At 31.9% G+C, this 27262-nt stretch overlaps 1 protein-coding gene across 1 annotated transcript in view; it reads left to right on the forward strand.

Moving 5' to 3' along the window:
- Eys (eyes shut homolog) overlaps positions 1 to 27262 on the forward strand; it is a 1581889-nt gene that overhangs the window by 593558 nt on the left and 961069 nt on the right. The window contains 3 exon segments of the mRNA XM_071613805.1: positions 3782 to 3953; positions 4905 to 4983; positions 13318 to 13517. Coding sequence (XP_071469906.1) covers positions 3782 to 3953; positions 4905 to 4983; positions 13318 to 13517 — 451 coding nt within the window.

Raw genomic sequence — 27262 nt, forward strand, 5'->3', positions numbered from 1 at the left:
AATAAATGGGTAAATAAAGTAAATAGACACGTCCAAAAAGAAGAAATACAAATGGCCAACAAATATATGAAAATATGTTCAACATCTTTAGCAATCAAAGAATCAAAAATAAAAACTACACTAGGATTTTTATCTCATTTTAGTTAGTATGAGAGGAATCAAGAAGACAAGAAGTAATAAATACTGGTGAGAATGTGGTGACAAAAAATAACATTTTTATACTCTTGATGGATATTTAAATTAGTTCAACACTATTAAAATTAGTATAGAGGTTTCTCAAAAGAGTAGAAATGGAATCATCATATGTCCCAGATATAACAGAATTAAAGTATATAGAATTAAAGTCAGCATAATATAGCAGCACAGGGATACTCATTTTTGTAGCAGTACAATTAACAATAGCAAAATTATGAACGTAGTCTAGATTTCCATCAATGAATGGCTAAACAAAATGTGGTATATATACACAATGGAGTTTTACTCAGTCATAAAGAAGAATAAAATTATGTCATTTGCAGGAAATTTATGGAATTTAAAGGCATTTTGTTAAATAAATAGTTTACAAATGAGAAACTTAAATCGTGGATGGGCTGGTTCTTATGTATGGGAAATACTTTGGAACCAAGTTCAATACCCTCCACAACTTCTTTCTTTTCCACCCATCATTGAAGTCTCTTTGTTTGCCATGGAGAATTGGTAGAAATACCATTGAATACTCCCCTTGGCCACACAAGCAAGCATATCCTTCAGGTATGCTTGAGCTTCACTGGAGGCACCATCCCTCTTTTCAGATTCCAGTTCTCACAGTTGCAAAGAATAGCAGTTTCTCCCCACTCTCAAGGACTGCTTTATTCTCAGTTGGGAAGAGTCAGGTCTTCTAAAGAACAACAAATACAAAAATGGCATGTAAAACAAAATATAAACACACACAACACATTCAGCAGTGATTTGTTTTTTAACAAACATTTGAGTGAATGCATTATTGAATAGTCAGGTCAAATACACAGCATCTTAGAACTAAGCATGTAATGGAGAAAGACATATACAAATATTTTTTTACAATAAGCATGTTTTACACAATGCTATAAGTTGATCACTAAAAAAAAAAAAAACATAAAACAGAATACTGGGGATTGTATGTGAGTAAGGAGATGCAATCTTAAACAGTGTGGTTGAATAAACAAGGTCTTGTGTCATGTGGGAAGGGAGCAGTGTTGGTAGGGGAACAAAAGTACTGAGAACCTGTGTGAAGAGTTCATACCCACTTGAATATAATGTATGAAATATGATATGTCAAGAGCTTTGTAATGTTTTGAACAACCAATAAAAAAAAAGAATACACATAAAGCTTTTGAAGGAGCATTAAGGAGGTCAATGAAACTGCAACAAGAGAGTTATCAACAGTGAGAAGATGAAGTTAAACAGCTAAAAGGGAAGCTGCCATGCATCCTGCTGAAGGACTATGATGTTAAAGATCAGAAAATAATGGTTTACAGGGAACATAATGTTTCGGTCAGTGAATTTTTACATTTTTATGCTCTCTGGAGTCCACTTAGCATGTCAAATTATAACCACAACTTTACTTAATACAGGTTTAGGAAGAGAAAAAGCTTTAATGTAATCTTGAAGATATTTTCTGTTGTTATATTGAGACTCTGCCTTCTGAGGGGAGGACATTTGAATAAGAGAGAGCAGTATCTTTTTGTCAAGTCTCCTTGTCTCCAAACAATGGATTCCTCCTTTCCCATTCCCTTTTAACATGTGGCCTCTAACCTGTGCATTTTTTTTTTTCGTAAATTGATCATTTCTTTGTCACTAAAAGTTTTAACACTGACTTATCAGCATTGCACATGGTTATACAAACAGACATTTCACTCAGCTTTTTAATTGGAATAAGAATGCTTTTGGAAACACCTAAATGAAACTAAACATAATTTAAGTGAGGAATTTTTTACCAGGAGAATGAGTGCAGTTGACTGTTAAATATATCCCAGACATTGGGAGAGTAGGTTTCAATACATTTTTATTATATTGTCTCAAAGAACTCATGATATACTAATAAATAATTTTCATTTATAGATAGAAGTTTGATTGATTAGTGTGCCTGTACTAATTATTATTTTGTCACAAATATACGCTCCTGTGGAAGGAACATTCATTTGTTTTCATTCCTTTTAGGTTGACTTAGTCATATGATTTTGTTTGGTCACTGGAATGTAGGTAGGAGATTTAAAAACCATCCATGTTGCATTGGCTAAACCAAGTCACATGACTAAGCCCAACATAAATGGGATAGGAAATGCCCTTTTACTTCTTGAACAATTGTGCCAATATCCCAGATAGAGTATACTCCATTAACCTTGGCCCAGAGTGAAGACATTATGAAGTATCATCTGTAGCTTACCATAGTTATGCAGACGAGTGGAATATAAATCTGTGAGCCATAAACATGAAATTTGTGTACCTGATGGATAGCAAATGGCCTATGTGTCAGTTATTATCATATTCTTCATCTTAATAAGCTTTTCTTTATTCCCAACTAGATTTATATTCTTGGCTGCAAGAACCATGTTTCTTTAATTTGCTTATTTTGTTTTGTTTCATTTTGGGGTCCTGGTGGGGATTAAACCCTGGACCTGGAGCATTCTAGGGAAGTACTCTACCATGGAGCTACACTCCAACTCAGGTGCCATGGCTTTTGGTTAGTATCTAGTGTATTACTCAGAACACCTATGTGTACACACATCACCATAGTGTCAGGGTAGGTAATTCAAAATACTAATTTGAAGCCCAGGTCAGAAAAACAAAAACAAAAACAAAAAAAACATGAGTTGAAATCTGATCTTTCCATAAAGTGATCTGAAAGCTTTATTTAAACTCTCTAAACCCTTATTTACTCACCAATAAGTTAGAGGTTAATGAGATCCGACTTTAGGATTCATGAGCTTTAAGATAATATGCCTTTAGCACAAAGCCTAGTACATCAATCAATGACAATTTTTATTAGTGGATGCTCAGTACAAATGAAAACAATGGGCAAAGGGATTATTTTTACCTTATTACAATGATTTTCCACTTTTTCTAATATTCCAAAAATGTGAAACAAAACACAATCTTGTTTTCCATTTAGGTTGCTTGTTTTGTCCTGTAGATGTTTCCTATACATTAATATTTTCTCTCTAAGAGCACATCTGGGATAACAGGGTGTGTATATGTGTGTGTGTGTGTGTGTGTGTGTGTGTGTGAGCATGCACAGAGTGTGGCACGTGTCATTAATTAATAATTATTCACAACTTGGTCTTTGAAAACCACAGGTATTCAGCCAAATCCAGGTTTTATTTAGAAATCTCAGAAAACCCACTAATAGACTTACCAAGACAAAATTTACAACACTTCAAACTCTTTCCTAATCCCTGTGGGAAAGAAATGTTTGGCTATCAAGGGCTATTTCAAAACATCATATAAATTAGTATTCACAGTGACAGTTGGATATAATTCATTAGTTCACTAATAGTATCAACAAATAACTTCTTACAGTAAAAACAAACATCCTAAAGCAGATTAAGCTTGTGTTTTATTTTTTCTCATTCATATTAAATTAGTAGTCTGAGATTTCATAAATTCAAACATGCTTAACCTTGAAAAATGTTTTCCTTTGCCATAGGATGTCAAATTGTCCCTATAGAGAAAGGGTTTGATTTGGGGGGTGATATTTACCACAGTGAACTATGGAGTTTTGCATTTAAGTGGTTTCATCTTTGTCTTGTCTGTTCTAATGTAGGCATTGATTGTGAAGTAAATATAGATGAATGCCAATCAGAGCCCTGTCTCCATGAAGGAGCTTGTATTGATGGCATCAATCATTATATCTGTGCCTGCAAGAGTGGGTTTTTTGGAATGCACTGTGAAAGAAATGCAAATGATTGCCTCTCAAATCCTTGTCTACATGGAAGGTAGCTATATTTATTTTTTTTTCTATTATTAACTGTATGAAAGTGTATTTAACCCACAATATTTAAGACTGACTGTCAAGGGAAAGTTGATAAAGATAATTTTAATTATGCTCTTTCATAAAACAAGAGCTTAGTACAGTTAAGATGACAGATGCTGCCTGTTTTAGCTAATGCAATGTACTGATACATTATCTCTGCCCTTCTTTTATTTCTGTTCATTAGCATAAAGTAATTTTCAATAAATGTGGATTAATTAGACTTTAATATGCTTAAAGGTAACTGCTCACAGTAATAGAAATAGCAGATAGGATGATGTGACATTCTATTATTTGCTCTGTGGAAAGATAATACGGCATACGTAGTGTTTAAAATGTTCCTAAGTAGACTGGTTCTTTTATCCCTATGTGCATGAAAGGTATTTCGTTACTCTATGGAACTGTGTGACAACTCACCTGTCCATAGAAAGAATATTAGCATATAAAAATCGAGAACAGGGATATTTGTAGGAAAAGTACGTGGCAAAAGAAGACTATCTCAGAGGCACCATACTGTCAGCTGCAGCATTATTTTGTTTTTCTAGTCCTGCCACTGATTTTGTACACAGAAAAGGGAGGATTAAGGTGAGTAGCTTATTGCAGTGTAGTTTGGCCATAGCTGACTTCAGATTCCTGCATAAGCCCCAGACACACTTTATATCTTTCAGAACTGTTCCTTCTTTCCATTGCCGTGGGGAAGATGGCAAAAATGAAAATTGATCAGTTCTTTCAGTTCAGTCACCTTCAAGGATAAAAAATCAGGAATAGACTCTGCTTTCTACTCCACATGGAATAGATAGAAATGCAGTGTGTTTATTTTTTTCCACTTAAACTAGAAATGAAAATGGTGAAGCTTTCTCAAACTATGTTTTAATGTTTACTTATTTAAAATTTTAATTTTAATTCTGTGTTCCAGGTGCATAGATCTCCTTAATAAATATCAATGTTCGTGCGATGCTGAGTGGACTGGCACAAGATGTGAGGTCAAGATTAATGTAAGTTTATACATTTATTAAATTTAAATGATAAAAAATAAAAGTCAAACTACTAATTGAACATTTCTTCTACAATTACTGAGTATTTAACTACTCTCTCCCCCTTCCTCTATGGAATTCCTCAGTTTCCTTAAAAAAAAAAAAAAACTACAAGTAATAGATTCTTTTAATGTTTTTCATCTTCACATCATATTATCATAAAATTTTGCAATCTGGAGCCCTCCTTAAACTAAATCCTGGAAGTGGCCATTATCTTCAGGATCTCTCAGATGGCTTATATTTTCCATCTGCCACCTCCTCCCTTATCTTAGGTCACAGAGCTCTCTATGGATCTAAAGATGAGGCAGGGCCAAGTTCATCCAGACACCACAAGGAGGAAATAAAACTGAGCCAAGAGGTGGGTAGCACCTGCAATAACCTCAGAATCGGTCTTCCATACTTCGGGAGTCAGTTGATATTATTGATACATAGTATTTTATGTGGAAAACCTATTTTTGTTGAGAAATCTTGGTTGCCTGAAATGATAACCATCTGATCTTGGCAGATGGCAATCTTGTGAGACTTCCTGGAATAATGGGCAGGTCTTCCAAAGCTGCTTTGTCTGACAGTGACATGGCAAAGGAAGCAAATATATATAAACCAGAGCCTTTGGCTTTATGCTACAATGGGTATTTTATTTAAGTCATTTGTGGCTCTCCTATCATTAGTAAAACATAGCTATAATGATTCCTGCGTGAAAGGGTCATTGTGAGAAGGTGCACATTGGAGGTGGGATATACTTAGAAAATGGCCCTTTCCCAGGGAGTGAGGGGGTGATTAGAGGTATTCAGCGAGAAGTGGAACTGAATCTCTATGTACCTAGTTACCTGCTGTGTTTTCTTAATTAGACAAATTAGTTATATTCTGAAACCATATTTTAGTTATTCAGTGAGGATAATAACAGTAACTATTTTTTTTTTTTTTATTCTCAGGAGGATTAAATAAGATAATGCAAGCAAATTGATTAGCACATTTTTGGAGATGCATTGATTTTAAAAGGCTTAATTATCTATTGATATTTTATTACTTGGTTCTAGACAGTGAAAGATGCTCCTGATGTGGAAAAGGAAATGTAATTAATAAATTCCCCATACATCTTCTTTGCATTACTGCAAATATTGCTTTCTAAATACTCTCAAACACCATATTTCTTGGGAATATAAGTACCACATTCTTCTTTATGAATTAAAAATATCATTCAATAAATATTTTCTTTGATATATGAATGTCTACAAGAATTTGCACATAAATACACATTCAAATTTTTGAGGACAATTGTTCATATTCTTACTATGTGCATCTAGATGATTTGTCCTTATATTTTTATTTTAATGTAAAACTATATTCATTATCTTCATTACTCAGTGACTTATTATATCTTAAGAACCATTTCATTAAAATGTACAGGGCCTTGACTCATTCTTTTCAATAGATACAGAGTATTCTAAATAAATGTTAAACAACCACATTTGTTTAATGAGAATATGAGCACGCCAGCTTCCCAAGGTCCTATTAAATGAAGTCATTTAAAAAAAAAAGTTCTGACTAATTTGATGAAGAAAACATAGCATGTCATTATTTTAATTTACATTTTCCCAGGTAGCTACCAATATTAATCACCTTTCCATGTGATTTTGTATTTATTTGTGTTTTATCTACTTATAACTGTTGGCTGGCAGTATTTGCATTTTTGGCTTGCTGACCCTTTTCTTTTTGGTTTGTATACTTTTTAAATTATGGATAGTGTCCACTAGGTTCTGAAAAATTACAAATATTTTCTAGAATTTAGAAATTATTGCTTTTTACAACTTGTAAATTGTGAAATGTCCATAATTGTCTTTACCTTTCTCTTTATGACTGGGTTTTGCATCTCATCTTTTCGTGTAGCAATATTTAAGATAGTTTCTTATATTTTCATCTACTAAATTTTAGGATTAACAATAGTTTTAGTGTCTTAGCATGTAGAAAATATATTGTTATGATTGATAAAATATACCATCTGCATTAATTATCATAGTGCAACGAGGTTTCTTAAATTTGTCATTTTTTTTCTCAATTACATTTAATATACTCTAATTGTAATTTTGTTCATTCATTTTACAAATATTGAATACTTATGAGAAGCCAAGAAAAAAATAATTATTAGACACATTTTCTGCCCCACAAGCTGCAAAGTAAACTATCATCTATCTTACATATTTCCTGACCTATTTATTTACCTATGTCATATAATCCAGATAGCCTTTGAAGGACACTTGGAGATTAGTGTCCACATCTGTCTTTCTAGGATAAAGAGACAAGAGCTGTGGAAAAACAGCATAGCTGAGGAAAAGATAGCTGAGGTCAATATGGGGAGAATGTTATATGTAAAACTCTTTGGGAAGTAAAATAAATCTTAGTTTATATTAGGGCTTGATGGAGGGAAATTTGAGCAAACTTTTTTTTTAATTCATTAAGTTGAACATTGGATGCAAAGATTAAAAATTATAATTGATGCTTGAGAATAACAAACACGTGGCTGGATACGAATGAATGCCAAGGCTAGTGAAAAATTATAATTAGTGTTTTATGTATGCACACATGAACATACACACATATGGAAAAAAAAGAGAGTGGGATTTTAGAGAGTAGATATTTTCCTTTCAATGTGGATGGGGCAGAGAAAGGGACATGTGTCCTTCTCATGAAGCATGAATACAGGACAGTGATTTTTTTAATATCCAATCATAAATATATAAAAATATACTAATTTGAAATAAAATAAACTACAACTTGAGAATAAAATAAGAAATCAAGACATTCTCAGATGAAGGAAAACAAAATTTTTCATGAGGACTCATTATTTAAAAAGAACTAAAGGAATTTCCCTAAATAAATAAGAACTGATTAGAGAATTTTGCATGTTTGTATGCGGGTATGTGTGTATTTGTGTATCTTCAAGTGTGAGCTATAATTTATGAGGGGCTTTTTATAGTTATATGTAAAAATCTATGTGTCTACCATATATATACACATAGGTATATTTTCTTATTTTTATTTCCCTCTTATATATTGGATTCTGACAGTCAAAAGATTTTATGTTTTTTAATCCAAATTTACAAAATCACAAAATTCTAAAGGTGATGTTTTCTGTGACAGTTTTAAAAGAAACTTACTCAGAAATTCTTGTATTTTCTCATTATCTTTTTATTTGATATTACGTGATTGGTTTATCGGAGTACTTTTTAGCCTAAAGTTTGAACAGGAAGCTCTCTCCCCAACTGAATGATCAGCCATTTTCTACAAATTATTATAGAGAATATCTATCTTCTTTATTGAAAACACATCTTTAAAATAAACAAGATTTCACAAATGAGAATGTTTATTACACACACACAGACTTCACACTTTCTCACTTAATTTATCACTGCAGTTTATTCTACAATAGCATGTGTAGTTCTACTTTATTTATTACTATTTCATTGTGTGGAGGTATCACATTTAATCTGTAAAAATCTCTTGAATAGTTAAGATATTTTAAGTATATTGTTCTTAAAAACTCTATTTGTATCTGAGGTGCAGAATTTTGAGCAAACCATGCTCTATATCATAGTAGGAATAGTTAATAAATTTCCTTTTGATCTCATAGCCTGTTCCTTCCTCACCACACCTGTGTTTATTAAGAATGTTTCTCTACATATGCGCTGGCAGAATGTGGATGTTAATGTTTAATATATGTATTATTTGATTACACAATTGTTGTTATGTTCTCCTAGGCTTTTGTTTACTGTGCCAGTTATTCTTCAGTCTTTTAGATAAGGGCAGATTTCTGTCACTACTCAAGCAAGAGTGAGCTCAAACTTTGTAAAACTCAGCAAAATAGGTGAGGACAAAAGAAGATGCTTTTCATTGTCCAGCCACTCTTGGCCACCAACACCAGGCCAATATCTCTTACAGTGCTATAGATTCCTTAATATCAATGCAGTCAGTGTCTTCAACCTTTTTAATTCTATGTCCATGAGTGAACCTTCCCCTCACAATGCCATTGTGTTAGAGCACAATATACCCCTGAAATTTGGATTACATACTTGACATTTTTTTTTAAAGAGAGAGTGAGAGAGAAAGAATTTTAATATTTATTTTTTTTTTAGTTATCGGCGGACACAACATCTTTGTATGTGGTGCTGAGGATCGAACCCGGGCCGCACGCCTGCCAGGCAAGCGCGCTACCGCTTGAGCCACATCCCAGCCCCTTGACATTTTTTTATTAGCATTCTTCACAGAATCATAACTAGTGGTGTGATTCAGTCATATTCTAACAACCTGAGAACCAGGAAAGCAGATGGTGTCAATCAACTCCAGCCTGTAGGCCAGAGGGGAAGTGTTCAAATTGAAGCAGTGAGCAGGGGAAAAAGGAGACAACTCCTCCTTTCTATTTCTTTTGTTCTTCTCAAGCCCTGAAGAATTGGATGCGGGCTGTGCACTAGGAGGCTGCCTGTTTTATAGACTCCTCTGATTCAAATGCTAAGTTTATCCAGAATACTCTTACATGCACATTCTAAAATAGTGTTAAATCTGGACACCCCAGGCAAATAGGGTTGATATGTTAAAATAAACATCATGGATTTCTTCTGCAACACTTTTTGTTTACCTGAGAAAAGAGGACTGTATCCAAAGTGTTAGTTATTTTTATAAAAAAAATGTATTTGAACATCTTTTTGGACTGTGTCCAAAGTGTTTCCTTTAAAAAAAAATCCTGGTGTAATTTGTGAAATTGACATTCTAGATTCAGCTGTGATGAACTCGCCTTTCCTATTTTTGATTTGTTTGTGCATTCCAGGCTATCTCTGGGAAAATTATTCTGTTTTCTTGTATTTTAGTGACCTTCTTTCCCAGAAGTTTTACCATATACACTTTCAAAAAAAGTTAAAATTTCTTGTAAGAATCCCAACTTTGATATTTCATAATCTTATTTTATTTTTTGAAATAACAAAGTGAAGCTGCATTTTATTTTCATGAAATTACCAAAAGTCAGGTTAAATTGGAAATCAAGCAACATCTACCTTTTAGCTAATTCAGTTCCATGAACTTGTACATTTTGAGAAAAAAGTGAAACTTTTTTTTTAACAAAAATTACATTGGAAATAAACTTCAAGTATATTAACCTTTACTATATACATTATCACATGTACAAATTTGTAGACAAAACATTTTTTTAAAAAGGAAGATACGATTTGGCAGTGCTTAGTCCTAGGTTGGAATTCAGAATATTTAGTTGTCTATGTGTTTTTTTCTGTCACTGTCTTGCTGTAAGACTCTGGCAAAGTCACTCTAATATCCTTCAGCTTCTTTTCATGCTTGTGAGTAAAATAAAACTGTTCTTGCTCCATTCTTGCTACTCAATAATAATAATCCATGTTTTGATAGCATCAGTATCACCAGGGAGTTTGTTAGGAATGGAAAAATCCAGGCCCCTGACTTACTGAGTTTTAATCTGCAATTTAACAAGCTACCCAGGGCATTCATGTGTGATTTAAGTTTAGCATACACTGAGCTACATTAGTAGTTTTGATTCCGGTGCTAGACAAAGTTCCACAAGTCTGTGAAACTTAATAGGCCTCTGCTGTGGGAAAGGTAAGGGCCTAATAGATACCATATACTGTTTCTAGGCTTCAGGTAAAACAGATCCCTGTGTCTCTCTTTAACATTTTGTCTCTCTCCAAGATCTTCTCTGAAGACAGATTTCTACTTCTTACATATACCAGGGCCAAAAAAATAAAGCCTATGAAGTAATGAGAAAAGTATTATGACAAAGATGATCTCAGATAACTTTATTCTTCTGGGAAGTGCAGAGGTCACAAGACAAACTTTAGAATTGCTTAAAACTCCATCTCTCAGAAAGACCATAGCTATGAAGTCAGTGAGATATCATCCCCTTTCATAGGCCAGCAGGCAGTTTCCTTTGACTAAGCATTCCACCATGAAGGACTGATGTCATTACTCTGGTATTCTCAAACTCCTGTACATTTCCTGGCATGACTTTTGAGCACAAGTTAATGCAGCTTAATTGTCCAGATCACCCTGGTTTGTGATGTTCCTCCCATTTTCCACCTCTTTCTCTCAAAACCCCAGGCTTTTATTTCTTTTATTTTCTGAAATTACATTAGTGAACTCCTTCTTAGGAAGCACTTTATTATATTAAATAGAGTGTAACGAAGTAATATGAATGATGATGAACAAAAGGAAAAGCATCTTCCTTGATTTTTGAACCAGGAAAGATTAAGAACTTCAAATGACAATTTGATTTTCTCTAAAAAGAAATTTCTTTTGTATTTCCCATTAAGCTTTCTAATTAATTTAGTAAAAGATTCTTGTAAACCCTAAAGACAGAACTCTTGGCAGTCTGAAAACTACCCTTGTCTTCCCATGGGAGATATAATTCAATTACTTTATGTAATGCTTTCTAATAAATCATTCTATATATATCCAGCCACAGGACAGAGAGGGAAACAACATTGTTTCTTTGCCACTCCCTATGGAATTCTGCATTTACATTCTGTAAAAATTACTGTAGGACCTTCAGAAAGTCTGTGAAGTGCCCTTGGATATCCATACATAGTTCACATTTTCAGCAAAGGTAGAACAAATATCAGAATGGCATCTATGACAATATATATTAAGTTCTATCATTCAGGTGAGTGAGAAAGATAACCATCTGGGTCCCAGGCATTATTTGAGTTTTATACTCAAGAGCACAATCCATTTCTTATTGAAAATGACACTAATTAAACTTTCAGGTAATTTTCACAAATCTTTAATTTTCCATTGGGTACATAATATGAATGTAATCTTTATTGTTGACACCTATTAAAAATCACTAAATATTTACAAACATAGGTATCAATTGATGACAGATTTAGAAAATTATAACCTTTCAAGGTAAAAAGCTAAGAAAGTATTTCATGTTTATATATACATATAATTATCCCTGAGGATGTAATAACTTAAGACCCTAGTGTACAAATGACTCAAGTTTGTGCATGTTCTTTGAGAAATTGTGTCAACAGCACATTGAGGGTTCTTTTTAAACAGTTTTATTAATGATGTCATAACTTACCATAAAATGTTTCTCAGAAATATAGATCCAAATCATTTAAGTTGACATTATATTAGAAAATGATGTCATATCATGTTTACGATGTAAGCTTTCTATAATGTTAGTACATATACAACCTAAAAAATAAAAAAGCATAAAGTATGGTATGATAGAAAATAAGTATACAGAGAAATAAATTTTCTACCCAAGGCAAAGGCAAAATGACTGCAATAGGGACTAACAAGTTTGGCCCCAGAAAGGAAACGGAAGAAGTGAAGGAGGGCATGTACTGAACAGCTATCATGTGCTGGTCACAGTATCAGTTTGCTTTCTTTACATTCTTTATTTAACTCTCACAGCAACCTGTGTGAGGTTGGTAACTTTATCACCATCTAACAAATAATATACTTATAATAAATAGGATGTCATTGTTGTATAAATAAGACAACTTTAAAAATACTTTGAAACCTAAATGTAACTAAAAAAACTATTACCCAGATATCTCTTTTTATCACAGAATTTCTATGCTTCTAAGATTATAGGTATTAGAAATACTTGACATAAGTTTGGATTAATGTGTGGGAAAACGAAAGATTACAACTGGGGCTGGGGACATGGCTCAATTGGTAGAGTGCTTGCCGCACGTGTACAAGGCCCTGGGTTCAATCCCCAGGACCACACACACACACAAAAAAAATATAATTACTATTATAAATGTTTTAGATTTATTAGAGGGACATAAGACAATTGTGAGATATCTGATTTAATGACGTAATCAAACCTACATAATTCCTTTGAGAGTTAATGGATATCCTATTAAATCATGTCCCTGGAGAGTAGAGTTAAATTGGGGCTGATTGTAGCAAACTGGGACATACCATGAATACTAAGGGCAGTGATCCCTGGTTATATTATCTATAGAGGAAATTTGCTGTATCATTTTCATTAGGAGGAGGAAGAGTTGTCTAGTAGGGTACATATTTTAATAAGGCCAGATAGTTTCTTTTTTTGAAAAGTCAACAATGGAACATTTGACAGAAAATTTCTGGTAATCAAAAGTAAAAATCCTTTATCACTATAAACATATTTTGTTTCTTGGAAGAAAGAAATATCATAAAAGCTTGCAGATTGGTTCCTTAAAATAGTTTTAAATAAGCATAATTTTAATAAAGCAGTCTTACCATTAATAATCACATTTTATTCTCTGTTTCCTAATGTAGGACTGTACATCAATTCCTTGTATGAATGGGGGCTTCTGTCAGAAGTTGGTTCATGGATTTACTTGCATTTGTCCACACGGATACACTGGTACACACTGTGAAAAAATCATCCATAGTTGTCCTGAGCCTGATCTAAATTTGGTCCTCTGTCTGAATGGAGGAATTTGTGTTGATGAACCTGGACCCACTTTTAAATGCAGGTCAGCTTTTATAATTTTCAGAATTAACTAAGTATGTATATGTTTAAGAGTGTACTTTGAAACATGGATATTAAGTTTACATTAAGTTTTCATCTTAAATATATATAATCACAAGTTTGAAAATCAATGTTTACCATAAGGCATTAATATATTTTCCAAATTCTATTTATTCATATCAATGCCAGATTTCTTATTTCCCTGTTGAATCACATTTTAATAATACATGTTTCATATCTCTTCTCTTTCCTGGAAATGGGTTATTAATTTATAAATGTTTGACATTTATACCATAATGTTTAGCCAGAGATTTCTTTCTGTTACTAAAATACCTATTTTCTAAGACTAGAAGGAGATAACTAAAATTTTTGAGTTATAAAGGCAAATTCATGTATCACTGCATTTTATTTATTTATGTATTTATTTAGTTGTAATTGGACACAATATTTTATTTTTATGTGGTGCTGAGGATCGAACCCAGGGCCTCGACATGCTACGCAAGCACTCTACCGCTGAACAACCATCTCAGCCCCTATCACTGCATTTTTGAATGAATTATTATTTAAGAAATAGTTCTTAACTTCTTTGGAGATGAATTTTAGTTTTCTTAGCTTTATGATCATATAATGTATGTAATTGGTGTTTTAAGAATTTAGCTATCTGTTCAATTATAATAAGTGAATTGAACCCAAGTATTAGGAAAAAAATACATTTTTTCCTCTATTTTTTCTACTTCAATCTAATGTGTGATAGGCTGATATTAAGTTAAAATCTGTGAACAGCTGTGTTTCCATCACAGTATCTTAAATTGTTGACAGTTTTACCATGTATAATTTAGTAGTAATAGTTTACTAGTAAAGCATATCTGTTATTTTTATATTGCATCAGTTATTTATCCTTTAGAAAATGTATTCTGTCTTATATTAAATAGTGCCACTACCATATTTTCTTTGTTCAATTCTAGAGCATATTTTGCCCATTTATTTATTTTTAATCCCTGCTATAGCTTTTTTTTTAATCTCTCATAAAGCACATAGGTAAAAAATTTTGCATAAACTCAAGACTACTAACATTTCATATAGCATATGCAAAACATGTTTATCCTAAAAAAATTATTATTAAATATGTATTGTCTAACATGCCATCTTCATTCGGTATACATTCACACATACGTACACACACACGTGGGTACACACTTATGTGTATGTGTATATGTATGTGTGCGTGATATTTATAATCCTACTGTCTCTCATGTATCTTGTTGTTTTTAACATATATGTTTGTTTATTGTACTTTGGTAGTTTGATAAAAAGTAGAATACATTTTTAGTACAAATGGAAATTGTATGAAATATATTTATAAAAATGACAACTGCAAGGGTCCTCAGGATTATAACCTAGAAAGTGTCTGGATTAAGCAAATAAAAGCAAAACAAATATTCATCCCAATGAATGCAATGTTATAAATCAGGTTTCATCCATGGAAATCTAATTTGTTCAAATAAAAATAAGCTCCTAGATTTTTATAAATATTCCTTTTAGGGAAAATATTATCTATGGATTAGCTAGGCTGACCTTTCTTGAAGCATAAATCCAGTGGAATTCAGATTGCTTCTCTTCCTGGCACATCTCCCAGGGACAAGCATAGACATTCATTACACTACAAGGTTATTCAAATTGCATTTAAATTAGAGTCATCTGTCTCCAAAAATTTCACTGTTGATTCAATGTGTCTGAAGGCCCCTGAAAGACTGTGAATGGCACTGCCCGGGAGGTGCAGTTTCTACAGGGACTTTCATACTTCACTGTGCAGAGTCATCAGGGTGCAAAGCAAACACCGTCCTTACTTTATTCCAGAAAAAACTCAGACGTTCTGGGAAGGAACATTTTACAAGTTAAATCACTAAATGTTTAGATGTGTTAAAGGTTATTCAGCTATGTTTATTTAAAGTCATAATAAGATAATCAGTTTTCCTTTACTTAAAAAATGAAAATGCACTTTGCATTTGGAGTGCTATTTTGCATTCTACAAATGGAATCAAAAAGAAAGATCTCATTCTTAAAAATCTGGGAAAACATTTTGTTACTATCTTTTCATCCTAATTTTGCTTCAAAATTTGTACAGATCATAATTATATGTGATATTCCTATTTTTAGACTTGCTAAGGTTTGTTTACCTTCTACTGGAAAAATAATTATCCAAACAAATAGTTATTTTGATGCAAACTATTATATTAAAATATTTAAGCCCTCAATGATATGCATAATACTCTATAGGACTGGTTTCTTACTAACGATTTTAGGAGGACCAGTTTTCTTCCAGCATAAATCTTATGATGAATCACATTTAAAAAGAAAAAAGATTGGGATACACTATCCCCTAAAATTCCCTAGCAAATTGGAAATTGCCAATCTAAAGTATTTCTGTGTTGCTGGCTTTGAGTATTCATTACAATGTGGTGAAGTGCACATTTCTTAGATCTTTGAAGTTTATACAGTAGCTGTGTATATTTTGTTTTAATCTCCATTGTTGCAGAAAATAAAGCAGGGTCTATTTTTATAAATGTTGTATATTTTTAATTCATTTGATTGACTTTTTTCATGGAAGCTGACATGACTTTTATTTCTTTAATAAAAAAATATAGGAAATATTCATCCCAATGATTGCCAAATAGAGAACTTAAAATTTATATCCCTTCAGTTGTTTCATCTTTGAAATTTAAAGTGTTTAATCAAAATATATGAAAATTATATATTTATTTTATTTATTTCTTTAAGTCTGGAAAGTTTTGAAAACCATTCTTTTACTTTGTTATTTTAAAATTGATTCATTCATTCTACATTCTACTCTGGGGACAACCATTGCTTCCATCTTATGTATCACACACTTAAACTTCATGCAGTTCACTTTCGTTCTATATTTATGACATTTTTCATTCCTTCTAAATTCTTAATTTCTCAAACTTTTATTCAATACCCTGAACTTCCTATCCTAAAGAATAGTTATCCTTTTACTTTTCAATCTTTATAAGCTTTTAAATAAGGTCGTTTTAGAGTAACAACTTAACAAGACATATTCTTATCTTCTGTTTACAAAGTAGTTTTTTTTTTTTAAGAGTTCAGTTTGTTTTTAAAAGTTCTTGTCAGTGGGTTTATCTTTTTTTGTTATAGAATTGTGTAAGTTGACACTGAGTCTCAGTTACTACCATTTTTTATGCCTGCCTTATTAATCTTCTTTGCTGTTACCCTGATCTCATAAAACCTCTCTTGTGCTCTGACTCCATTGGTTAGACTCTTCATTGAGTTATCTCTGTGTGTACAAGACACTTTTAAATAATAAGCCTGACCTATTAAGTGATGGGTCAGATGCATGCATCAGTGCAGAGGCACATCTGTGAAAGCCTATTTTCACTCCATGGATTTTGGCTACTGAAATCTAGGTTGAAATTGCTAAGCAGTACGGTCCACTGGAACATCTTCCTTCTACAATGAAAATTGACCTTCTAGGTTACAGGCACATTAGAGTCATAGTTTGATAATTTATAGTTTTCTCATTAAAATATTTTATTATCTTTCTTTGATTATTGTGTGACTGTAACAGTGGTACATAATGAGAATATGTTCAGTTTTCTTTCTTTCTTTTTTTTAAATCTTTCTGAAGCAGTAGTTAAATTCTGAAAAATATGGTAGTTTCTATAAGTGAAAAGGAAAGGAAGGGAAAGGAATTAGCTGGCTAAGCCTGAATATATGGAATGTAATATTGATGACTGTAAAATGAATGAACCACTAACATATAGTTAGTTTCCTATTAGAGTAGAAAATGTAAATACTGAAATAAAAACATTAACTGTTTCCAGCAAAGCAAGTTACAATTACCTTTAAATGAAAAACAGTTACTAAAATGTTAGGTATACATTACCACATAACTTTCAAATAAGTTTACAACTGTACTTCAGATGATTTCTGGAGAAATTAAAAGGCGTTTTAAAACTGACTTAATTTTAGTAATGCTTTAGGCAAACTCATGTGGTTTAATGGTCTAGTGAAGAAATATCAATTTAACAATATGCATGTTTAAAATATAAAAAATAAACTTGATTGATGATGGGAGATTTTTGAAGTCTTTACCATTCATAGATTTTATTTGTTTAAAATACTTGAAGGGCTGAGGGGTATAGATCCATAGTAAAGCATTTGCCTAGCATGTAGGAAGTCATGGGTTCCACCACAGTGTCTTTAAAAACTTACAGATTTTATAAATAATGAAAAGGAGGGAGCTTAGATTTCTGAACACAAAGTAATGATGAGAAGATGAAAATGTTAATTACCCAATTTGATTAGTAAATGCAGTGTGGTCTGAAATATGTAACAAAATTTATATTTGTTCATAAAATTTTTAGAAAATTAAAAACATAATATTTGATCATTTCATCCCTATTTGTAACCCAAATGTATGTTTCTTGTTGATTTACTGACTTTTATAGCTGAATGAAATAGAGATTACCCCTAGCAACCTAGATATTGCATAGATGAGAAACCAAACACCTAAGAAGGTTGTACTCTGTCAAACACCTAAACAGAAGCCAGAGTCACTGGGAGAGTTAGTATTCGAATTCAGTGCCTTGCTTATTTATTTCCCTTATAGTACTTTTGATTTAAAATAAAAAGAAATATATGCATTGTAAGAGAAGCACAAACAGACATCAGGACTATTCTCTTCTAGATGCTGTTAAACATCTATTCTTGTACTTTATATCCCAGTGCAAAGTTTAAAGACATTAATGACTTTGTTCAGTTTAATAATAGCTGCTTTCAGAAGTCCATAAGTATTATTAACCATGTGTAACAATTTAATAGCATTTTAATTCATGCAAGTTTTATTAAACCATAAAAACTATGTTGAAATTACACTAAAATCCAAATTAGACTCACTTAGCAGAGGACTATAGAAATAAGTAAAAATATTATACTCTTTTCTGTTGCACTATGTAGATTATAAGTATATAGCAGTTTATAAAACAAAGCGCTGTGAAACAAAGCAAGTTGTTTGTGTTTAATGTGTGAAATCCTGTTTCAGGCAATTTCCCGCCTATGGTGCTTTCTGCCTTTGTCTTTGCAGAGTTCCTTTTGGTTTCCAAAGCTTTCCCACCCTCCAGTTGCAAATTTCTCTTCACTCTATTTCTTTTCATATGTGATTCTCCTTGGTCATTGTCTCCGTGTTCTGAAAATATTTCATCTTGTTGCCCTTCTCATTCACTTAAGTTTTATTATCCTTTCTGTACTAAACTGAGGATAATTAGCTCAGACTATCAATGAAGAATGTAAAAGAACTTTTAAATTACACGTTTGATATCTGCCACTATCATGTATTCTTTTTAAATGATACAAGGAAATCAGTAAAAATGAATGAATTTTTAAGTTGAGTATCTCAGTATCCATAAGATATTGCTAAATGAAACATTTGATACAAGTAAGCCTAAGTGAACCTCCCAGTAGCATGCTTGAAGAAAGGTAGATGAATCTGAGAATGTTAGCTCAGCGAGATAGCACTTGCATGTATGTGCAACACGTTGGGAAAGGTCCCTAGCACAACAACAAAAAGAATAAATGTTCTTTCCTTATATGCTTGGATAGAAAAATCAGGAAAGTTGGCTCAGGGAAGTTAAGTAACTGATGATTGTTGTAAGGTAAGGGTACTGATTCTGAAATACTCCATTCTCAACAATCGTTACCTTAGGTACAAATTAAACAATCTTCATACTTGTAATAAGACTCTGGTGTCTTAACAGTCACAGTGACTTACATTATATAGATCTTATATTTTCAGATATTATACAAAATTTACAACTTTTTTTTTTGCTTTCTCACTCTAAGAAAAAAATAAATTGTCTTCTTTGACTTTATAAATAAATATTATAAGTGACAGGTTAATAAGCAATACCCACTTCCCTTAATAGGACTAGTAATAGAGATATCATCTTTGGTATTTTAGCACATTATTAACAGTACAGGAGGATAAGATTAAAATTTAAAACATGAAATTATTTTGATTTCTATATGTAAAGTAGCATGATTAAGAGTTATATAATTTTCAAATGTTTATTTTAATTATCAAATTAATCAATAAACCTTTGCAATAGACAAATATAGGATTATACTACCATATCATTTATTTTCAATTTCATTTTATAAATATGAAGATGGCTTATGATCTCCTAAATTTTATAACCTTTATAATTAGCCACTCAACTTTTTAAAATAATCTTTTAAGACAATTGCTAGAATTTCCAATTTTCTTTGAGTGTTTTTTCAACTATATATTTTCATGTTTTAGTTCTCAAAATAATGTGAAGCAGTATGTTTTTCATATTTCATTGAAAATATTCTAGGTATTTTAATAAATTAATCATGCTAAAATATGATTTGTCATATAAACATCATAATAAAACATTTAATTGCCATTACATTACTATTTGCATATTTCCAGTTTTTTTATTGATCTAATTTTTTAACACAATGACAGTGAAATATATTACAATTCTTATTACACATATATACCACAATTTTTCATATCTATGTTTGTATATAAAGTATGTTGACACCCAATTCGAGTCTTCATACATGTACTTTGAAAAATGATGTCCATCACATTCCACCATTCTTGCTAATCCCCTGCCCCTTCCTTTCCCTCCCACCCCTCTTCCCTATCTAGAATTCATCTAATCCTCCCATGCTTCCCCTCCCTACCCCACTATGAGTCAACCTCCTTATATCAGAGAAAACATTCTGCATTTGTTTTGGGGGGATTGGCTAACTTCACTTAGCATTATCTTCTCCAATGCCATCCATTGACCTGCAAATGCCATGATATTATTCTCTTTTAATGCTGAGTAAAATTCCATTGTGCATATATGACACATTTTTTTTTTTTTTATCCATTCATCCACTGAAGGGTGTCTAGGTTGGCTCCACAATTTAGCTATTGAGAATTGTGCTGCTATAAACATTGATATGGCTGTGTCCCTGTAGTATGCTGTTTTTGTCCTTTGGGTATAGTCTGAGGAGAGGGATAGCTGGGTCAAGTGGTGGTTCCATTCCCAGATTTACAAGGAATCTCAATACTGCTTTCCAAATTGGTTACACCAATTTGCAGTCTCACCAGCAATGTATGAGTGTACCTTTTTCCCCACATCCTCGCCAACACTTATTGTTGTTTGTCTTCACAAAAGCTGCCATTCTGACTGGAGTGAGATTATATCTTAGTTTTGATTTGCATTTCTTTGATTGCTAGAGATGATGAGCATCCAGTTTTTGAATACTTTTTGAACTGACATTGAAGGTGACTCCTTACACTCTCTCCTCTGCTAGTACTATTGTGATTTCTACTTTTCTTTGTCATTCTACAGACAAAAGAATAAAAATATATTACCTATATTGAGAATTCGCACTGCAGTTTGCTTTTCAAAATATAAATACAAAGAATTAATGTCATACAGTTCCACTTTCCAATCTGTATTATAAGTATTTAAAAAATAATAAGCATACTGCATTGTGTTTATCCTTTGTAGTACTCTTTTCAATCACTGATATATTTCTGATACATCTATATGTCTTACCATTTTAAACAAAAAAAAAACTTCAAATATGTAAACAAAGAATTGAATTGAGCAGAAAATTAGACTATGTCTAAATTTCATAGATTAATCAATTAATCAATGAAGGTAGAGATTTATAGAATCAATTGTAACCCAGAATATGCAACTATTAGAAGCTTCTTTTTTTATTTCAGAAATTTGATACATACAAATTAATACACTTAAATATGTGTAAAACAATTATAACTGATCTGTGTGGGATATGTTTTGAATGAATTTATGAAAATACGTTTTTTCAGTAAATATAATTTAGTAATTACTCATAGAATGTTGTAACTTTTCCTTTGAATTTCATTTATATGCAGACAGAATAAACTGGACTAGCACTTCTTTTTCTTCAACAGCATACAATTATTTGGAATGTTTAATGTTTGTCCTGTATGAAAAAAATATTGTATGAAAATGTGCAGAATTAAATTTTAAGGAAATCTAACAAGCAATTCCTTTAACTAATGATTGGTCCCCAAATCATAATTTTTTTCGAATTCTGATATTTCTTGGAAGTGAATAACTTTATTAACATAAGGATGCATTTTCTAGAATTTAAAGTTGCAAAAATTGAGATAGATCTTTTTAAAAATGTGGTCAATATCTCATTATTTCAGTAATATAGTTTATGCAAATTGTAAAAGGGGAGTGGTTATTTTAAACATTGTTGAATAGTTCAAGATCTATATGTGTATTTACAATCCTAGATTAATCTGACATTTGCACTTGTAAAAATTAAATATTCAAAATTCAGATGCTTTTCTTTATTTTTTCCAAAATTATAATCCATGTTTTCAGCTTCATTTCACATTTAGCCACATTTTGTGACAAATCATATTCACATTGAAAAGAAAAAAAGCCCCATTTATATTATTGCTTATTCTTATTTATTTTTATTAAGTGAAAAATATAAATCAAAAAAAAATTAAAGTTTCAAATTTATAGGTTTGTCTAAATGCATAATACTTGCTAGTGCAAATAATTGTCCAGGAATCTGAAGGTTAAATAAGGGGAGAAGTTTAAATTTATAATTTAAAAAGCTTGCTATGAAAGAAAAAATCTGAAGATTAAACTGTCCAAATATCCTGTATTTATGTAGGTACATAGATGTTTGAATTCCTGAAGAAAAAGTAAAACTGCTAATGTTTCCTTTTGACACTTATAAAATTTTAAGTTTGCTTCAGTGATTTAAGAGTTTTCAGAAAGTTCCAACTATTCCACAATAAAAACTAGTGTCAGAATATGATCTCTGTCTACCTGATTGGATGGAATTAAACTTTAATGCCACATTCTGCAGTCTAGGTTGGTAGTACTTTTTCATCAGAGACAGTGGGCAGTAAGGAAGGAAAAAAAAAAATTGCTCATGCTTCTTATTGTCAGTGGGATTACTGTATCTCCTGAGGTCAGGGCATCAGTACATTTACAGCATACTTTAGTTCTTTAGCCATACTTTTTGTAGAGCAATTTATATAGCTGAAAACTCTTCTTGCCTTTCAATTTTAAAAGCATAGCTTTGATTGTTCTTTATCCATTAAAAAAAATTCCCAGATTTTTCCAAATATTTTAAGTCTGGCAGAACTATAAATCTGATAAATAGATTTTTGAAGATAAAGGATTTATTTTATAAGTAGTTTATACAGAAATGTCGGTATGAGTATTTGTGTTATATGTTGTACACATATATAAATGGAGAAAAAGTCAAAAAACAAAGTAAGATAAATAAAAATATCATAAATATTCCCACTTCTTTAGCAATGTAAAGGAATTTAATTTGTTTACATATATACAAAGTTGGCTTTTCTTATCTATGGATTCCATCCATATGGTTTTATCCAACTTCAGAAAAAAATGTTTTCAGAAATAAATGCATCTACTGTACATATATAGATGGTTTTCTTGCCCTTATTCCCAAAGTGTACAGTTTAACAATTATTTAAATTGCATTTACCTTATATTGGTTATAACAAGTAATATAGAGAAAATTAAAGCAGGCAGGAGCATATGTGTAGCTTTATGCAAATATTATGCTATTTTAAGGAAGGGACTTGAGTATTTGCAGATTGTGGTCTAACAGACAGGAGTGTCATAGAATAAATCCCCTGTGTATACCTAGGGAAGATTTTACATATGTGTGTGTATGTGTGTGTGTGTGTGTGTATGTGTGTCGAGTGCACAAGTTTATATTGCTTCATATATTGCCTATTCATTCTACATAGATAACTTTATAAAATTTATTTGCATTGGCATTTTATTCAACAAATATTTAAAAGTGTTTTCAACACAACTTGTATGAAAGACACAGAAATAAGTTAGAAAAAATTCTTAAATTAATAACTTTACACTCTCTTAAGAAAACCTATAAGCAAATGTAATAGTGTGTACAAACAGCAACCTGGAAATGCATAAAACGTCAGCAAAAGAATCAAGTAGAAAGTAACCTACTCTATTTTGTGGAACTTTTTAAGGCTTCAACTAGAGGTGTTTGTTCTTTGACTTCTGTCTACAAGCCTGAGATCATTTTAGGGATACATTTGATATCAAAGACAAACTGTAAACAATGAAGCAAGGAAATCCTTGGTCATTACGAAGATATCATTGTCATGTAAACAAAAATGTAATAAAATGTAATATGTTGTGACAAAATAGGTTTATTGAGAAAAAGAAACCAGACCCTAATAATATTTGTAAAAGGTACTTTGGGGACTTATGGACTTAATTCTGTAAACAGTGAGAGAGGGTCCTTTAAAATGTGTGTAATTAAGGAAATTCAGTTATCAAATGTGTATTTCATAAAAATGACCTTTGGGAGCAAATTTATCTGGGTAAAGAGATAAAGTACCAAACACTGATCAAGACGAGGGTGATGTGAATTCAGCAGAGATGGTAAAAAGGGAGAAGACTGAGTAAAATTGAGAGTGATAATGGGAGGCAAAATAATTTTGCTATAGATTGAATGTGGGAGTAAAATGAGGAGTCAAGAATGACAACTTATTTTTAAAGCTGGGATGGTTAAATATATCAAAATGCAAAAGTAACCTGAGCATTTATGCAAAAAAATCATTGTCTCTTATCCAAGTGGGAAGAGATCCTCCATCTCCTGCCTTATTAACTTAGTCAGAATGAGTTGTTAGTTCAAATCCTCTTAACTTAAATGAAGCAAAAGAACCAGGCAGAATGAGTCTTCAAACCAGTTCCACTGAAACATAGAATCTACAAATCTAAAAATATACATATTAAAAAAAAAGAATTATATGGGAAACACAGGTCTCCCACATCTGTTTCCTTTGTTTTCTGAATTTTTATTTAGATTAATCTACTCACATTTTAAGATTAAAGACCATGTAACTTCACACTTACGGACAAGACTCTGCAAACCCACAGCATTTCACTTTTAAACATGTTTTTTTTTTTGGTATTTCATAAATGTTTCATATGCCTACGGATTGAAAATATTTGTCATACCATTCATTGTTTTTTAGCATCTCTATGAACAAGAAGCTGATGCCCCTTGAAAATCCTTAAGGAAATTCAAACACATACAAAATTTACAAAAATAAAGGAGTAATTGATGGATTAAAGAGTTTTGTAATACACTAGGCTAAATATTTACTGCATATTTAGGCAGCCACAAGTAGGTATGACAGGATTGTCTTTGATTCCCTTAAAGAAATGAACCTAATAAATTATGTGCTTCTCAATTTGGGGATCAATAATATTTATTACATAGTATTTAATATTAGCATATTATAAATAATATAGTGAATGAAAGACTATTTCACTATTATGAATATATATCCTTGGTTTATTCATAAACTTATATAATGTACATGATGTTAAATAGCTCCCTTAGTCTCTGTTTTGAATGTATAATAATTGGGGCAGGCAGGTGTTACATGGATATTGAAAAAGCCTCCTTTTTAAAAAAGTTAGAATGCCATCTGGCTTATTGGCAACATGAATAGACAGTTTGCACTTGTGGATTTAGAGATCTCATGAGTCTATTGCTTATTTAAGGTTTACATGATGGATCAGGAGATTCATGCACTTTCCTACAGGTACTGTAGTTAAGCTTATTTTAAAAGTCTTTGCAGAATTCTGCATAAAAAGTAAAATTGCACTTTTATATTCATCTTTAATATTATAAATATGACCCTACACTTGGAAAAAAGAAAATACTTAAGCTTCATTTTCTAAAATTGTTCAACCAGGTGCAAGATATTAAATATACCACTTCTATTATTTATTTTTGGGACATGATATAAACATGCTTTTGAGAAAATACTCACAACAGTGAGAATTTTTCTAAAAATTAATTCAATAATTATCCCTTATAGGTCATGAAAATGTATTAAATGTATTTATTACTTCATGAGGTTATTGTCATTTTTTTTTTGTTTTGTTTTGTTTTGTTTGCCAATTCTTGCTATAATTTTAGTGTCCCATTATTTAAAATAATTAATCCTGCTACCTTGGACTCTTAAAGTTTAAGTCTGTTTTTACTATAATATTGACTTTGCTTAATGTTTTCATATGTGACCTCAGTACTTCTCTTTTTCTGCTCAGCCCCCACATAGAATATATCACAATGTTTGGTATTTAGAAGGTACAACTGGCTAATATTGATTGACCTGATTAGGATTTATGAAGCAGAACTCCATTAGATTTTTCTCCTTGTTTGCAATGTCAGAAGTGTTAGAGAAGTGGATGTATTTGTGGCTGTTCTGGAGAGTATTATCCACAGTGAAAGTAAAGCTGGTATGAATTCCTCTTGTCAAACTCACCCCACTCCAGTGAAAGTGATAACACTTTAGTTAATTTCTCTAAATACACATGAAGTTGCAAGTCACAAAGATGGTATGTGAGTGAACTTCAGTAATTTGTTTTGGTATCTCTTATGCACTCTTGAGTCACACAAAAATACATGAAGCTTAAATAGTGCCTAGTGAATGTATGAGACTGTTTATTTTAGTATAAATGTTCATTTTTCAAGTCCATACCATTAATTTGAGGAAGACATTTCAACTCTTTCTGGCTACTTGACTATGCAGCATTTGACCAGGATTAAGTTTGGACACTTTGGAACACAGCCTCTGTGAATATCCTCTGTTAATCTATTTCTCCAGGGAAACTGGACACATGTATTAAGTGGATAGCTATTATTTTTAGAACCTGAAACTGAATTTTATAACAAATAACTTGAGGATATTTATAAATCTGTTTCTCTTTTTTATTTTGAGATGAGCCTTCTCACCATGTCATCAGTGCTGCACTCAAACTCCTGGCTCAAGCCATCTTCCTAAGCAGTAAAGGAGTACAGCACAATCCACTATGCCCATCTCTGCCTCCTTTTAAGTGGTTAGTTGCCCTATCAAATCTCTATTTTTTTCTCCTAATCTTATAAGAATGTCTTACGTTGTTCTCCTTAATGGGTTTTTAGAAACACTGGTAGTATCTCTTCTAGGAAGAAGGGGGAGGTTGAGGAGAGCAACTAGCCAGAGGTTCCCCCCGCCCGCACTTTCTCTTCTACAACCTCTTTCTTCAGTAAGCTTATCTATATCTTGAAGAACAACCCACTCATGGACCTCATATAAATTTGGGGCATTAAATGGATCCTTGAGATAATGATTCTGCATAAGAAGCTGAAACTTTAAGGCAAACTAACAATAACTGATTACAAAAGTTGGACGTGGGATAGGATTTCAGAAATATTTTTGCCTTCTTTATGTCAGTACTGACTCTGTACCTTCTATCTGTGTGTTTGTGCACTTCGTATTTTGTTTATTGCATAAACATTTTTAATCAATGCAGTTTCAGCAGACATTAGTGGTATTCTCCAAATCAGAAGCCACATCTAAGAGTAAAGAATAATTCATATATGTTATCACTGCAACTGAGACAGATGCTTCTCTCAATCATTTTCATTTGTTTCTGTAGATTACCACCTTTCCATAATACATACACCCTCACTGAAGTCTCTAAGCAATTGCAGATAGGTCCTCACACATAGTGGATCCTTATGTGTATGTGCTTGTAAAGATTACCACATGATTTTTCTTTGAATCAAAAATGAAATCTAATCGAAAATCCCATCACAACAAGCTAGTAG

The sequence above is a fragment of the Marmota flaviventris genome, chromosome 6 (genome assembly GCF_047511675.1).
Source record: "Marmota flaviventris isolate mMarFla1 chromosome 6, mMarFla1.hap1, whole genome shotgun sequence".
NCBI lineage: Eukaryota > Metazoa > Chordata > Mammalia > Rodentia > Sciuridae > Marmota > Marmota flaviventris.